The sequence below is a fragment of the Anomaloglossus baeobatrachus genome, chromosome 2 (assembly GCF_048569485.1).
Source record: "Anomaloglossus baeobatrachus isolate aAnoBae1 chromosome 2, aAnoBae1.hap1, whole genome shotgun sequence".
NCBI classification, from domain to species: Eukaryota; Metazoa; Chordata; class Amphibia; order Anura; family Aromobatidae; genus Anomaloglossus; species Anomaloglossus baeobatrachus.
In genome coordinates this window covers 731,465,366-731,480,125 of record NC_134354.1, presented here as the reverse complement: position 1 = coordinate 731,480,125, position 14,760 = coordinate 731,465,366, and the positions used below count along the sequence as shown (strand labels likewise).

The window sequence follows — 14,760 nt, the reverse complement described above, 5'->3', positions numbered from 1 at the left end:
GGCGGATCCATTGAGGATGTGGAGGTTGGCCACCAGCTCTTGGAGGACCAACGGTCCCAGCTGTGGGCCACCCTACACCCCTTCCGGGGGTTGTTTACCAACCAGCCCGGAAGGACTGACTTGGCTGTCCATCACGTGGACACTGGGGATCATCCCCCGATCCGGCGTTCAGCATATCGGGTCTCCCTGGAGGTGCAGCAACACATGCGCCAGGAGATTGACGAGATGCTGGAGCTGGGGGTGATCCAGGCATCCAACAGCGCTTGGGCCTCGCCTGTAGTCCTCGTCCCTAAGAAGGACCGAACCACTCGGTTCTGCGTGGACTACAGGGGGCTCAATGCTGTCACGGTCGCCGATGCGTACCCAATGCCACGCATCGATGACCTGCTCGATCAGTTGGCCGGGGCTCAGTACCTGACCATCATGGACCTGAGCCGGGGATATTGGCAGATCCCCCTGACTCGCAAGGCCAGGGAACGCTCTGCCTTTATTACCCCATTTGGACTGTACGAGTCCACGGTGATGCCATTCGGGATGAGGAATGCCCCTGCCACTTTCCAGCGGATGGTCAACACCCTGCTCAAGGGACTTGAAGGGTACGCGGCCGCGTACCTGGATGACATTGCCGTCTTCAGTCCCACCTGGGAGGACCACCTAGAGCATCTAGCACAGGTGCTCAGGCGGATCCACCGGGCAGGTTTGACCATCAAGCCGGGAAAGTGTCAGCTGGCCATGAGCGAGGTCCAGTACCTCGGTCACCGGGTAGGTGGGGGAACGCTGAAGCCCGAGCCTGAGAAAGTGGAGGCCATCGCATCCTGGCCCACCCCCAGGACCAAGAAGCAGGTGATGTCCTTCTTGGGGACCGCTGGGTACTATAGGAGGTTTGTTCCATGCTATAGTAGCCTGGCAAAGCCCTTGACGGACCTCACCAAGAAGAAGCTGCCCTCTGCAGTCGATTGGACAATGGACTGCGAGACAGCCTTCCGGGCCCTAAAGGACGCCCTGTCCAGCCCGCCCGTGCTACAGGCAGCCGACTTCACGCGGCCGTTTGTAGTACAGACCGACGCCAGTGACTTCGGCCTCGGTGCGGTGCTCAGCCAGGTGGACTCTGCGAGCCAAGAGCACCCAGTCTTGTACCTGAGCAGGAAGCTGTTACCAAGGGAAGTGGCCTATTCTACAATGGAGAAGGAGTGCCTGGCCATAGTGTGGGCCCTGCAGCGTCTGCAACCCTATCTATACGGGCGCCACTTCATCGTGGAGACGGACCACAATCCCCTCAGCTGGTTGCACACCGTCTCTGGGACGAATGGGCGATTGTTGCGATGGAGCCTTGCGCTCCAGCAATACGACTTCACCATTCGCCACAAAAGGGGCCGTGACCACGGTAACGCAGACGGGCTGTCCCGACAAGGAGAGGTCGCGGACGGGCGCACGGGGGAACACCGGAGTGTGCTGCCCCCTAGCGCCCTCAAAAGGGGGGAGGTGTGAGGTAAATCCTGGGATATGAAGAGGAATTATGACTAGAAGTCATAATTGCTCTCATCACTCCCTGGCAGTGCCCCCCTCCCTTCTTGTGCTCAAATGTCCAGCATCTGTGAAGGTGTCACATCCCACTTACACCTCCAACAGCCATCTCCTCTGATATGGAGATGAGATGATGTGAGGACAATGGACCCAGGATGACTCCCTGCCGTCACCCTGTAACAAGAGTTGTATCTCATTAGCAAGGCTTGGAAGTAGCCAGACAGAACGACTCCAGTAAAAAATGGTTCATATCTCGCAAGCCATATCTCCGATAAATATGGCAACCATAAAAATGGTGTTTGCGCAGGCGGACGATGCTGGCACACCTTTTTTATGGAAGGGGGAGCTTGGGAAATACCCCAGGCGTGATATCAGCCATATGGGAACTCGTAGACAGGTCATGAGTCCCCTCGTTCTGTAGCTAAATTCATAACTGTCACAATGAGAGCATTGGCGTCTGCCTACGACGCTCCCAGGCAAAGTTATGGCCAATATCCCCTTTGCTGGATAATTCTGATCCATGCAGGGGGAGTGGCAGTGCTTCCCTGTGAGGTCACTAAGGTAGGAGGGGACCTGGATCTGCCCAGGTTGATAACCCTACTTCGGCCATTTTCCAGTGTTCTTCTGCTCGGGGGCCTGGTTGGGAAACATCTGTGGGAAGAATCCTAGAAACCTGGTCTACAGCGCCCCCCTGTGGCCAGACGCAACAAGGTAACTGCTGGAACTGTGTATGCCTGTTTGTAACCCATGCTTTGATTGTAACTGTACTCTGACATATGTATATTCTGTAGATTCCCTATTGTATATATTGTAGTTCTAGTGTGCTTTAGGCTGATTAAATTATATAATTAATCTTGGGCTGTTCTGTTATCTCGATCTTGAATCCCACGTCTGTGTGTTCGGCTAATAGTTACCGTGAAGCGGTTGGTGGCAGCGAGTTGTGCCAAGGATTATTGTGGGGAGGCCAGTGAGACTCGGGAAGATATTATATATTCCGCCCGCGGAGGTCGGGGGAATATATACCTTACTCTCACCGGGGACCCTTCAATAATCGGCATAAGTAGTATAGCGGCCTCCTTGCTTATTGTCGGGCAATTCCATAATTGGCCTGACTATAAGAGGGGCGCTAGAGAGCGCGTCACGTGCTCTGTCTGTCGGTCGGGAGGTATAAAGGAGGGGTGACCCCACTTGTTACCCCCCGATTGTGACGTACTGGTAGCCAGCGCGGGGGACTTCTGAGTGACCCCCCCGGTGGTTTGTGACAGGCTGTCACCGTAATAGACCAGACCCTATACTACAGGAATTAGAAATCATCTACTACAATATATCTTCAGAGTTACGATCTACAGCACAGGAATATAAAAAAAATAAATAAAACAAATCTCCAAGATTTATCATAATTGTAAAAAATAAAAAAACACACACACATTATATATATATATATATGTTATTTCACAAATATGCCTAAAAATATACTGTCCATAACTATATATTTTATGCCCCAGTTATCCTCAGATTAGGTCATTTTGTGAGTTTCTGAGACGGACTCATTATACAATTTGCTCTTTTACAAGGTTATAATAACATTGCTTCCATTCTTCCCAGGAAGGAGCGTCCTCAATAATAGGAGAAGGGAAAGTTTCCCGACAGTAAAAAGCTAAGAAAGTACCAAAAGTCAACAAAGTGCAAAAAGTTAAATGTAAGACAGTGCTGGTGAGTGATTGATGAGTCAGAGAACTGGTAAAAAAGTAGCGTAATGACCTGTCAATCACAGACAATGACTGCAACCTCCCGTAACCTTGGTTTCTTTTACTTATTTCTGCTAATAAAATCCACAAACACAGTTGGCAAGAATTCAGTCTTGTGTCCCAATAGCTGTAGTGATAAAATAGTTACCATGCTCCATCATTTTCAGCGGGAACCAGAAGAGAATAAGAGAGTGGACCAAGGCGTTGATACAGTGACCCCAGAAGACCTAAAACAACAGAAAACAATGATATCACTAAAGTCTAACACCTGCCGGAGACCTCACGGGTTCTCCACTGTTACATTACTCCGCCACAAGGTTTTACTGTTTCCAGAGAAAGACGATAAAAATATTACAGATTTTATGTTCCATTTTATCATTCACGCCTGAGAAACCATTTTACAGCAGAAACCAACATTAGAAATGTCCTTAACACATTTTTGACGGGGACATTTATGTATTTGCGCTTTTGTTTTTTCTTCTCAGAGTTCCAGGAAACATCACTTTTTTTGCTCTATGTTCAGTGTGGTACACACCATGATACCAAACAGCACAGGCACTACTTTTCCCTGTCACCTCAAAATTGACATAGCCCTATTACGTCTTCCTTTTAGGTGGGACAACTTGTACTTTTGAATGACACATTTTATTCACCTCACCATTTCACAATTTGGGACAACTTGTACTTTTGAATGACACCATTTCATTCACCTCACTCATTTCATCAATGATACTAAACAGCACAGGCACTACTTTTCACTGTCACCTCAAATTTGACATAGCCCTATTATGTCTTCGTTTTAGGTGGGACTACTTGTACTTTTGAATGACACCTTCCATTTTACCGTATAATATACTGAAACGCAGAACGAAAAACCCATTATTGTTCTTTTGGGTTTCTTTTTTACTGCATTCAGCATACAGTAATAATGGAAATATGATTCTTCAGAAAAGTATGATTACAATGATACCAACAATTTTAATTTTTGTCAGATTTTAGTAGTTAAAAAAAATCTGAATTTTGTAAGAAACTTTTTTTGCTCTTTTGCCATTTTTTGATAACTATAATTCTTATCTTTGTGTCGATGGGGCGGTGTGAGGGCTTGTCTTTAGTGCGGTAAGCTTATGTTTTTATTGGGACAATTTTGGGGTACACATTGTATAGTGATCACTTGTTATTGCGTTTTGGGGGAGGTGCAGTGACTGGAAGATGGCAATGATAGAGTTTCAATTTTTTCTTTTAACAGTGTGAAAGGGAACCTGTCAGGTGCAATATGCACCCAGAGCCACAAGCAGGTGCTAATACCTGCCTAATTGTCCCTGTATCTAGTATCAGATAAAGAGATCGTTAGAAAAAGTATTTCTTAAGATCTTTTATGATATGCTAATGAGCGCAGGGACTAGTCGCAAGGGCGTTAGTTCATTCTGCCCTCTTAGCATGGTAGCACTCCCACAGGGGCGTGCTAACATGCTATTCAATGCCCATTGCCCAGAGTCATCAGTGGTGACACAGGTACCTGTGTCTGTTCTCACCGCTTCAGAACACCAGGTTTAGGACCAGTGCACATGATCAGAAGTCCCCGCACTTCCAGTCATGTGCACTAGACCTCTCTGAAGCTGGGACGCATACACCTTAGTACACATGACCGGAAGTGCGGGGATTTCTGATCATGCGCAATTACCCTAAACCCGGTATTTTGAAGCGGTGACATGGCATGTTAGCAGCCTTTATTCTTCTATCTGATGGAACAAGGAAGTCAGCAACCGAAAAGCGGACATTGATTGGCTGCAGCAGCTACTGATTGGCTGCAGCAGCCACATGACATAATGTCATAACAATGACAATATCACTGGTATGGCATTGGTTTGAAAGGTGAGTATAAGTTTATTTTTTATTTTACCCAGCTAATTTTAGCATTGAAGAAGGCGTTATCCAGCAGTGGACTCTAAGTACTACTACAACAGCAAAAAACAACCAGCTCAGGACAAAATAATATTACATTCCCACAGACATGGATAGATCATAATGTCAGGATTATATCTGAATACAAATTCATGATAAATTTCAATTGGTGCAGGGACTTTTCCTAACAAAACACAAACTGGACCTTTTTTCTGCAGTTTTTTGAATTGCTAAACTGGATGTATGACGAGTGTTGGCGTGGCTCCATCACCTCAAAACTGACACAAGGACCAAGAATGGATGAACATTGGATCCAGCACACTCATGAAAAACAGTCCATTTTTTTCTAGCACAGAAAAAAACCTTATGTCTTAGGACACTTTCACACTTGCGTTGAACGACATCTGTTGCTATCCGCCACCTTCAGGAATTATGGTAACCATTGCAGGAAACCGTTTTCTTCCTCATAGACTTCTATTAGCTATGGATAGCAATGGATGGCCTTACGTTGCATCCGTCAGCTGACGCTGCGTTGCATCCGCCTGGTGGATGGAACACTGCATGTAGCGTTTTTCTGCGCTTGGCGGAGTGTAAAAAAACGCAACCTGCAGGATTCCGCCGGCGTCCGTTGTTTTTATAATGGATGCCTATGGTGACGTATTCTGTTAGAATCCATCATTTGACGGATTCCGTTAACGCAACCGTCTTTACACCTGCGCATGCCCAGATGTGTAAAGTCAAGGAAAAAAAAACTATAACGGATTGCGTTATTTTGTACGATCCATTGCATCTGTTGTGCCAGTATATGCAGCGCATCCGTTGCATCCGTCACACGACGCAACGCAAGTGTGAAAGCGGCCTTAGGCTAGGAACGCACTTTGCGTTCACCTACTTACAGTTTAGAACGCACATTTTGGGCTTAATTGATTTGACCAAAGTTGCCTTTTTCTGAAATTTAGCGCTGAAAACGCATGCGTTTTTGCCGCGTATTTGATGCGTTTTCAGCGCTTTTTATCTGCGTTTTTACCTGCGTTCTGATAGTTGCGTTTTGAACATAAAGACACTGCTTAATAAAGTTTAAATAGTCAAAATCTTAGAAAAAATGGTAAAAAAAAAAAATCAAATTTATAATCATAAAAAAAATCATGAAATTAAATTATGTTCATTAAATTATTGCGGTAATATGATATTTTATGGAAAAATTGCAATAAAGTATTATTTTCCTTAATTTAAATTGTCAGACTATGTGTGTGTGTAAAGGGACTTATGAAATCATTATTTTATTGATCAAAAAGCATGCGTTTTGGTAGTCCAAAACACATGTTTTCTGCACTGAAAAAAGCAGGTAAAACGCAGGAATTTGAAGGAATCTTGGTTTTTGCCATTTCTCATTGACTCCAATGTTAGCAAAAACGCACCCTACTATTTAATATATTTATTAATGATCTGGTGGATGGTTTACAGAGTAAAATATCAGTATTTGCAGATGATACAAAACTATGTAAGGTAGTTAACACAAAGGAGGACAGTTTGCAACTACAGATGGACTTGAGTAAATTGGAGAATTGGGCTGAAAAATGGCAAATGAGGTTTAACACAGATAAGTGTAAGGTTATGCACATGGGAAGGAGAAACAGATGCTACGATTACTTACTAAATGGGAAACTGCTGGGGAAATCAGACATGGAAAAAGACTTAGGCATCTTAGTGAATAAGAATCTAAATTGGAGTGCCCAGTGTCAGGCAGCAGCCACCAAAGCAAATAGGGTGATGGGATGCATTAGAAGAGGTCTGGGGGCACGAGATGAAAACATCATTCTCCCTCTGTACAAATCACTAGTCAGACCACACTTGGAGTATTGTGTGCAATTTTGGGCGCCGGTGCTGAAGAAAGACATTACTGAACTTGAAAGGGTTCAGAGGCGGGCTACTAAAATAATAAATGGAATGGGTGCATTACAATACACGGAAAGGTTATCAAAATTAGGTCTATTTACTCTAGAAAAGAGAAGACTTAGGGGAGACCTAATAAATATGTACAAATATATCAGAGGGCCATATAGAGATCTCTCCCATGATCTGTTTGTACCAAGGACTATGACAAGAACAAGGGGGCATTCTTTTCGATTGGAGGAAAGAAAATTCCTACATCAGCATAGAAGAGGGTTCTTCACGGTAAGAGCAGTGAGGCTCTGGAACTCTCTTCCTGAGGAAGTGGTGATGGCCAACTCACTGAATGAATTTAAGAGAGGAATGGATGCATTTCTTGTTAGCAAAAGTATAGAAGGTTATAAATAGCATAATCTTACAGGTAGATAGAAGAGCGACCAAGATTATTAGAGGAATGGGTGGGCTGCAATACCAAGACAGGTTATTAAACTTGGGGTTAGTTAGTTAGGAAAAACAAAGGCTTAGGGGGATCTAATCACAATGTATAAATATATGAGGGGACAGTACAGAGACCTTTCCAAAGATCTCTTTACACCTAGGCCTGCGACTGGAACACGGGGGCATCCGCTACGTCTTGAGGAAAGAATGTTTAATCATAATCACAGATGAGGATTCTTTACTGTACGAGCAGTGAGACTATGGAGCTCTCTGCCGTATGATGTTGTATTGAGGGATTCACAAGTAAAATTTAAGCAGAGCCTGATCGCATTAATTGAAAAATATAATATTACCAGTTATGTATATTGGATTTTATGACAGGGTGTTGATCCAGGGAACTAGTCTGATTGCCGTATGTGGAGTCAGGAAGGAATTTTTTTTCCCCATTGGAGCTTATTTGACACATTGGGGTTTTTTTGCCTTCCTCTGGATCAACATGTTAGGCTACGGGTTGAACTAGATGGACTTAGAGTCTCCCTTCAACCTTAAAAACTATGAAACTATGAAACTATGAAACCCAAAATGGCAAAAACAACTGACATATTGCTTCTTTGAACACATGGTTTTTGCCACAAAATATGCAAATTAAACGCAGCATTTAGAAACGCAAAGTGGGGTTGGAAAATCCAATTTTTCCATAGACTTTGCTGGAAAATCAAAACGCATGCCTTATGGCAAGAAAAAGGTCCTTCCCAAAACGGACCTAAAAAGCACCTAAAACGCAGGTAAAAACGCAAAGTGCGTTCCTAGCCTAAGAGAGGCTTTAAGAAGTTTCAATTCTCTGTTGTGCATCATCCTGGATGTACAATAACGACCAAAATTGTTTTTTTTTTAAAGTCTGATTTAAAATCTGATTTTTTTTGCCTTCCTCTGGATGAACATGTTAGGCTACGGGTTGAACTAGATGGACTTAGAGTCTCCCTTCAAAAACTTAAAAAAACTATGATACTATGATTACTTCTGTCTGGTTGTTGTGCTGCCATTTTCCTGGTGATTTTAATAAAATGGAAGCAAATGGTTGTCAGCTCTAAGGATGGCAATTGAGTTTGACATTGTTTTATCCCTTTATATGTTAGTTTTCCACATTTGCTGGGCCAAATGTTTTTGCATATTTTGCCATGGGTAGTTTAATTTTGGCTAAAAAAAAATAAATTTGTTTTTCTTGTTTGTGTGTTTTTCAGATAAAACATGGCCAAGACTATGCCAAATTTATCACCAGATGTCAGGAAGCTTATTATTCTGAGAGTGAAGTCAGGCAAAAACCAAAATAAGGTGTCTATGGAATTCAACTGTTCTCGGAGTCAAGTGTCACAAGAAAGAAAGACAAAGAAGGTTCTGGAACAGCTGACAAACCTAGAAGCGGACAGCCACGGAAAACTTCCTCCAAAGTTGATCACGTTATTAAAGGGGTTTAATTAAGAAGAAAAAGACGCTTGACCTGGAGAGGGCACTCACTCCAGAAATATTTTTTTGGAAAATGTGATATATTTTATTTGTGTATCAAATTTTTAAAAGGGACATATACAAAATACAACAAGGTGCACATAAGTTAAAAACACCAAAACAGCATATGAAACCCAATTTAAGTCAAAAAATCTTACTAAAGATAACAATTATTAGATTAATATTACCATAGCGATCCACAGGATTTCAGTTTAAACGATATAGAAAAAACAAACAATCTTTTAGATCAAACATTAGTTAAATGCTGTAACTCAAAATAGAGCAATCATACCAAACCTAAACAACCTAGTGACCTAGTAGTCTGCTCTGTAAAGCAGCAAGGCCCATTACTCAGTATAGAGACAATTCCTGCTATGGTAATTACTTAACCAATGATAAAGGAAGGAGAACCTGGCCCGACGCGTGTCGCTAATACAGCTTCATCAGGGGCGATGGGTGTCAGCTTATTAAAGGGGTTGGCCACTACTTTTACATTGATGGCCTAACCTTAGGATAGATCATCAATGTCTGATCGTCCGGGGCAGACACCCAGCACTCCGAATGATTAGTTCTAGACGTGTCGGTGGCGGCAGCCTGTGGTCAGAAATGCTCAGTTCCAAAGCTGCCTTCTGCCCAGTATTGATATAAATGGAAGGCGAATGTGCAGTACCTAGCTATGGCCACTATCAGAAGACGGAGAAGCTCCAGAACAGAGCATTTCCAGCTGCCGCCAACGGGACCGAGAACAGCTGGGGTTGTCGGGTGTCAGACCCCCGGCCGATCAGACATTGATGACTTGTCCTAAGGATTGGCGATCAGTGTAAAAGTAGGTCACAATGTCTTTAAGATAAAGTCTGTATCTGATGTCCATAAAAGTGCTGTACAGATTTTGCACAAAATGAACAAAGAACATGGGGTCAAAGTGAGTCGCCAAACTGTGGTGTGACGGCTAAGAGCAGTAGGGGTGAATGCACGAGGTTCAGTCAAGAAGCCTCTCACCTTTGCAAATAACCGGAAGGTCCGACCTGAGTTTGCTAAAGAACAGAGACAACGGAAAGAGACAGATCGGTCTAAGGTATTTTGGTCAGATGAATCCAAGTTCAATCTGTTTGATAGTGGTGGCCGCACTATATATACCACCCAATAGGAAAACGTAACGATGTAAGACACCAAACACCTAGAGTAAAACATGGTGGTGGCACTGTCATGGTTTGGGGCTGCTTTTCTGCATCTGTCATTGGCCATCTGCATAGAATTGATGGACATATGAATGCTACCATGTACAAGGATATATTGAAGAATTTAATGTTGCCACATGGTAAAACCAAAGAGGCTGGAAATTCCAACAGGACAATGATCCTAAGCACACATCCAATTTAGTAAAAAACTGGTTAGCAAAGAAAAATGTTCACCTGTTGCAATGGCCCAAACCAATCACCTGATTTACACCCTATAGATCACACTTGGGATGAGTTCAGGTGACCAGTCGGAGCCGGTATCCAGAACAATAAAGGTGATTTGTTTGCAGATTTGCAAATAGAATGGAGCAAGATCCCTCAATATATCTTGGATACCTGAGTGGCTTTAATGCCCGGCGGTGGGTGATGCAGTAATTAGAGCAAGAGGTTATGCTACAAAGTACTAAGTTATGGCATTGCAAAGAATGAATTTCTCTCTATGTGATGATCAATAAAGAGGATATGCAACTCTTTTCGCAGTCAGTTTTCCATAATTAAATGACCAGACCGATATTCAAAAGCATTTTGGAGAAAATGAATGTCTTGTATGATGACAACTTCATGCATTTCAATTCATTACAAGGAAAATGGCAACAACCAGACAGAAGTAATCACACTTTAAAAAAAAAATGCAAAACTTTTGGTCGTCACTATATGTTTTGGGATTTCAAATAATACTAAGCATTTTTTTTTTTATTTTTATTGATCATTAATTTTTTATTCATTTTCTTTAATCAAATTTTTAATACTAAAAACTAACATTCCCCTGCAGCAGATACACTCTCGCCCTGTAATAAGAGTAATGATTCAGCCCACAAACTTACACTTACCCTTGTGTTGAATCCATCTGCATTCTGTGTAATCTTGTAGAGCTGAGGAAATCTTAACATGCTATCTTGGCTGCAGGAACGTTCAAAGATTCCCAGTGTGAAAGGGGGTAAGGCAGTGAAAATCTGTCAAGAGAAGAACGATAACCATTGCAGAGGTGATAAAATAATGGAAAAAGGGGTGAAAAGACCTGGAGAGGGTGTTAATGGATTACATTTCGAAGGATCATGTGGTTTCTGGCCATAGAAGGTCACAGCATTTGGCTGTTTCCCTGACTTTCCATTGTTCCTGCTGTCACTATTCATTGGTATAGGTAGCTTTCCTGCTGGATTCATCTTTCCCCCTTTTTGGACCCAGCAGAAGCTCGCTTTCCACTCAGCTGCTGATCATCAGTATTACCTTGGTGCTTAAATACTCCCTTATTGCCTGGACTGGTGCTGGTGATATTATTCAGTTAATTCTAGCTCTGGTTGAAAGCAGGTGGCTTGTACTCCTCTGTGGTATCATTGCTGAAAACGTTACTGAACTTCTACCTGTGTTCTACCTGTAAATAAGTAGTTCATGCATTTTCCCTCTATGTCCTCCTTGTGTCATCTATAGTGTTCAGTGGCATTGACTAAGAACTCATCCCATCCATTCCCTACTTAGCACCCAACACTAGGGATACCTTGGGTCAGGTATCTAGCTCAGCGCATAGGTGCCGAACCTATCTAGGGTGGTGAGGGACCCCAGGGACCAGCAGTAGGTTTGGTCAGGGGTCGCCATCTTCCCTTTTCCTTGACAACATTTGCTGGGGATGTCACAAGAAAGCAATTCTCAGACAAGTCCTGTGTCCACAAATATCTGTGCAACTTGTCTACAACTTGTTGTCAAAAACTTATTTTAGAGCTTCAATTTTGCCGTAGAAAATAGCCAAATTGCAGAAAAGTTGCAAGCAAGTCGCACTTATATAAGATTTGCATTTAAGTCTATGGCAACTGAGTTGTGTACAACTTCCTTTTGGAAACAGAAGATCCAACACCTTTGGAAACATTTGTGACTCTGTGCTGCAGCCGCTGTTGGTTTTAGGTTACAATGTGACATCATAGGAAATCACAAGATGCGATATAGCAACGTAATGCTGAAATCTCAATGCCCTGCGACATGTCGCAATCTAACCCTAGCTTACCTGGGTAATGTGAAAACTTATAGTTATATGAACACCAAGGAGATTTACCCAAGGGAAATTTGCTGCAGATTCCACAAACAAAAAAAAAAAGAGCAAAATATTAAAAAAAGGCTATATGCACACATGGTGGATTTGCCCAAAATTGCTGAAGATTCCATAAAAAAAAAAAGTACTGTAGCTTATCTCTGATAAAATCCACAAATGTTACACGCAGATTTTGCTAAAGATTTTTTCTCGATTTCCCACAAAGGGTAACATCTGTCATAATTTTTCTTTGCAGAATTATTTTACATGCTGCAGATTTTTGAAATCTATAACTTCTATTTCCATGCAAAAAACTTTAGATGTAAAAAAAAAATTAATCTATGCTGCTAACGCATTCTGCTGCAGATTTTCCACATGCATTTCCGAAAGCAAATCAGCTACATCTGCCTGTCCGACACTGATCACTTCCATATCAGGAGAAGAGGAGCACTGACGATGTCGCAAATGCAGGTATCACGCAAGGACTCCAGTCCAAAACCCCAATCATGACGTACAAAGCCATCCCCAACCTGTCTCCTCCCTACATCTGTGACTTAGTCTCCCGGTACCTACCTGCACACAACCTCCGATCCTCACAAGATCTCCTTTTCTACTCTCCTCTCATCTCTTCTTTCCACAATCGCATACAAGATTTCTCCCGTGCCTCCCCCATACTCTGGAACTCTCTACCCCAACATATCAGACTCTCACCTGCAGTGGAAACCTTCAATAGGAATCTGAAGACCCACCTCTTCCAACAAGCCTACAACTTACAATAACCCTCAGTCCACTGTATCACCGCACGACCATCTCTACCCTCACCTACTGTATCCTCACCCATCCCCTGCATACTGTAAGCCCTCGCGGGCAGGGTCCTCTCTCCTCCTGTACCAGTCTGTTTCTTGCATTATTCATGATTAGTGATGGGCGAATAGTAACTATTCATGTTTGGATTATTTGTACTGAATCCCAAAGTACTATTCCAGTATTCGTCACAAATAAAAACCTAATGCAAGTCAATCGGGAATCCGAACCCTAAATCATGTAGTTGAGCCCAGAGAGCTGCCTCTGCCCACACCAGGCTCTCTATAGAGATTGGACATTGACTGTGAGGAGTCAATCACAGAATGGGGCATATCACACAACATGGCACAAGCCAGCTAGTCATAGCAATAAATCACCAAGTGATAAAGCTTTAGTTTAAACACCAGCACACAGCCTGATAAGAGAGGCATAGTTGATTTATGTTTTTTAACCCCTACAGCATGCTGTCCTTAGATTACATAGCAAAAACCTGCTGATAGATTGCCTTTAAAAGAATTCAATAAAACAATTTAGGTCCAATTCATCAAAACGTTTACGTAAAAAGATTTAAAAAAAAAAAACCCACAAAATTGTTGTGCAACTGAAATGTGACTTTTAACTTTCTCATGCCTTTTTCTCCCACCTCTGAGAAAGTGTCACTATGGTCTCTTGATGAGGTTAGTGACAGGCTCAGGTTGTCTTTATCATCACAGGCCTTACACATTAAACATGTGTTTTTCTTTTGGCAATCGCAGAGTAAATGTCAGTTTTCATTTCTAGCTGCAAGCTCATTAACTCTGCCCAGGTGATTTCTCTTATGACCACTTCCGACCTGGATAAAAACCCTCTGCTGCCTGTAGAGGGTGCTGGTTATTCAGTTTAGTCTGGAGCTGCGAGGAGGTGCTTGCCACCGCCACCGCCGCCGTCGTCTGTGTTGTTGGTGTGTGTGAAGGTAGCTTGTTTTGTTACTTTTTCCTTTTTATTTTCCCCTCCCTGTACACCTTTTATTGTTCCCTATTGTTGGTATTAGGTGTCAGTGAGTTTTGTTTCTACCTTTGTCTGTCAGTTTAGTTGGTGGGGTTTTCTACTTCTGTCCTCACCTTTCCCCCGAGTGGTGGGTTGTGGAAGGGGGTCTTACAATCATGGACAAGGAGAGGAGACAGGGAGACGTTGGGGACCCAGACCTCACTACCTTTAAGCATACCTCTGGGTTAAGGGAAAGCCTCGAGTACGCTTAGTCTGAGGGTCAGCACAGGGTCTCCTATCTAGTGTCCCCCCCATTCCTATTACTCCAATGATATAAAGTAGGCAGAGCCGGGGTGGGGCAGTGGGTGTGCTGCACGTCGCTCGTCAAATTCATGATGAATGGCGACATTCTCTACACCACAAATCTTACTGCAGCAGGGACTAGAGTAGGATTTTGTGAAAAGGAGCAAACACACGAAGGTCCAAGCCACTCGTCCTAAGCTCCTGATTTACAAAGAAGTGAACACCTCTTCATGAATGAACAATGTCTGACTCCACCAAGACTGGCGTGAACAAGGTCAGTCTTGATGTATCTAAATCAAAAAAGTCCATGGAGCCTCTGTTAGGAGTCAGTCTTGATGTATCTGGCCCTTAGTTTTAAAATAAAAGAACAGGCTATTGTGTGTGTATACAGCCCCAATGCACAACTATGGGTCTCTATAGTTAC

The 14,760-nt window shown here is 43.1% G+C and overlaps 1 protein-coding gene across 1 annotated transcript in view; it reads right to left on the bottom strand.

Annotated features, from left to right (window-relative positions):
* The window catches only part of ATP8A2 (ATPase phospholipid transporting 8A2), a 1,156,459-nt gene that overhangs the window by 350,352 nt on the left and 791,347 nt on the right, over positions 1 to 14,760 (bottom strand). Inside the window, exons 29-30 of the mRNA XM_075337374.1 lie at positions 11,074 to 11,196; positions 3,421 to 3,499 (exon numbers count right to left, since the gene is read on the bottom strand). Coding sequence (XP_075193489.1) covers positions 3,421 to 3,499; positions 11,074 to 11,196 — 202 coding nt within the window. The remainder of the gene's footprint in view (positions 1 to 3,420; positions 3,500 to 11,073; positions 11,197 to 14,760) is intronic.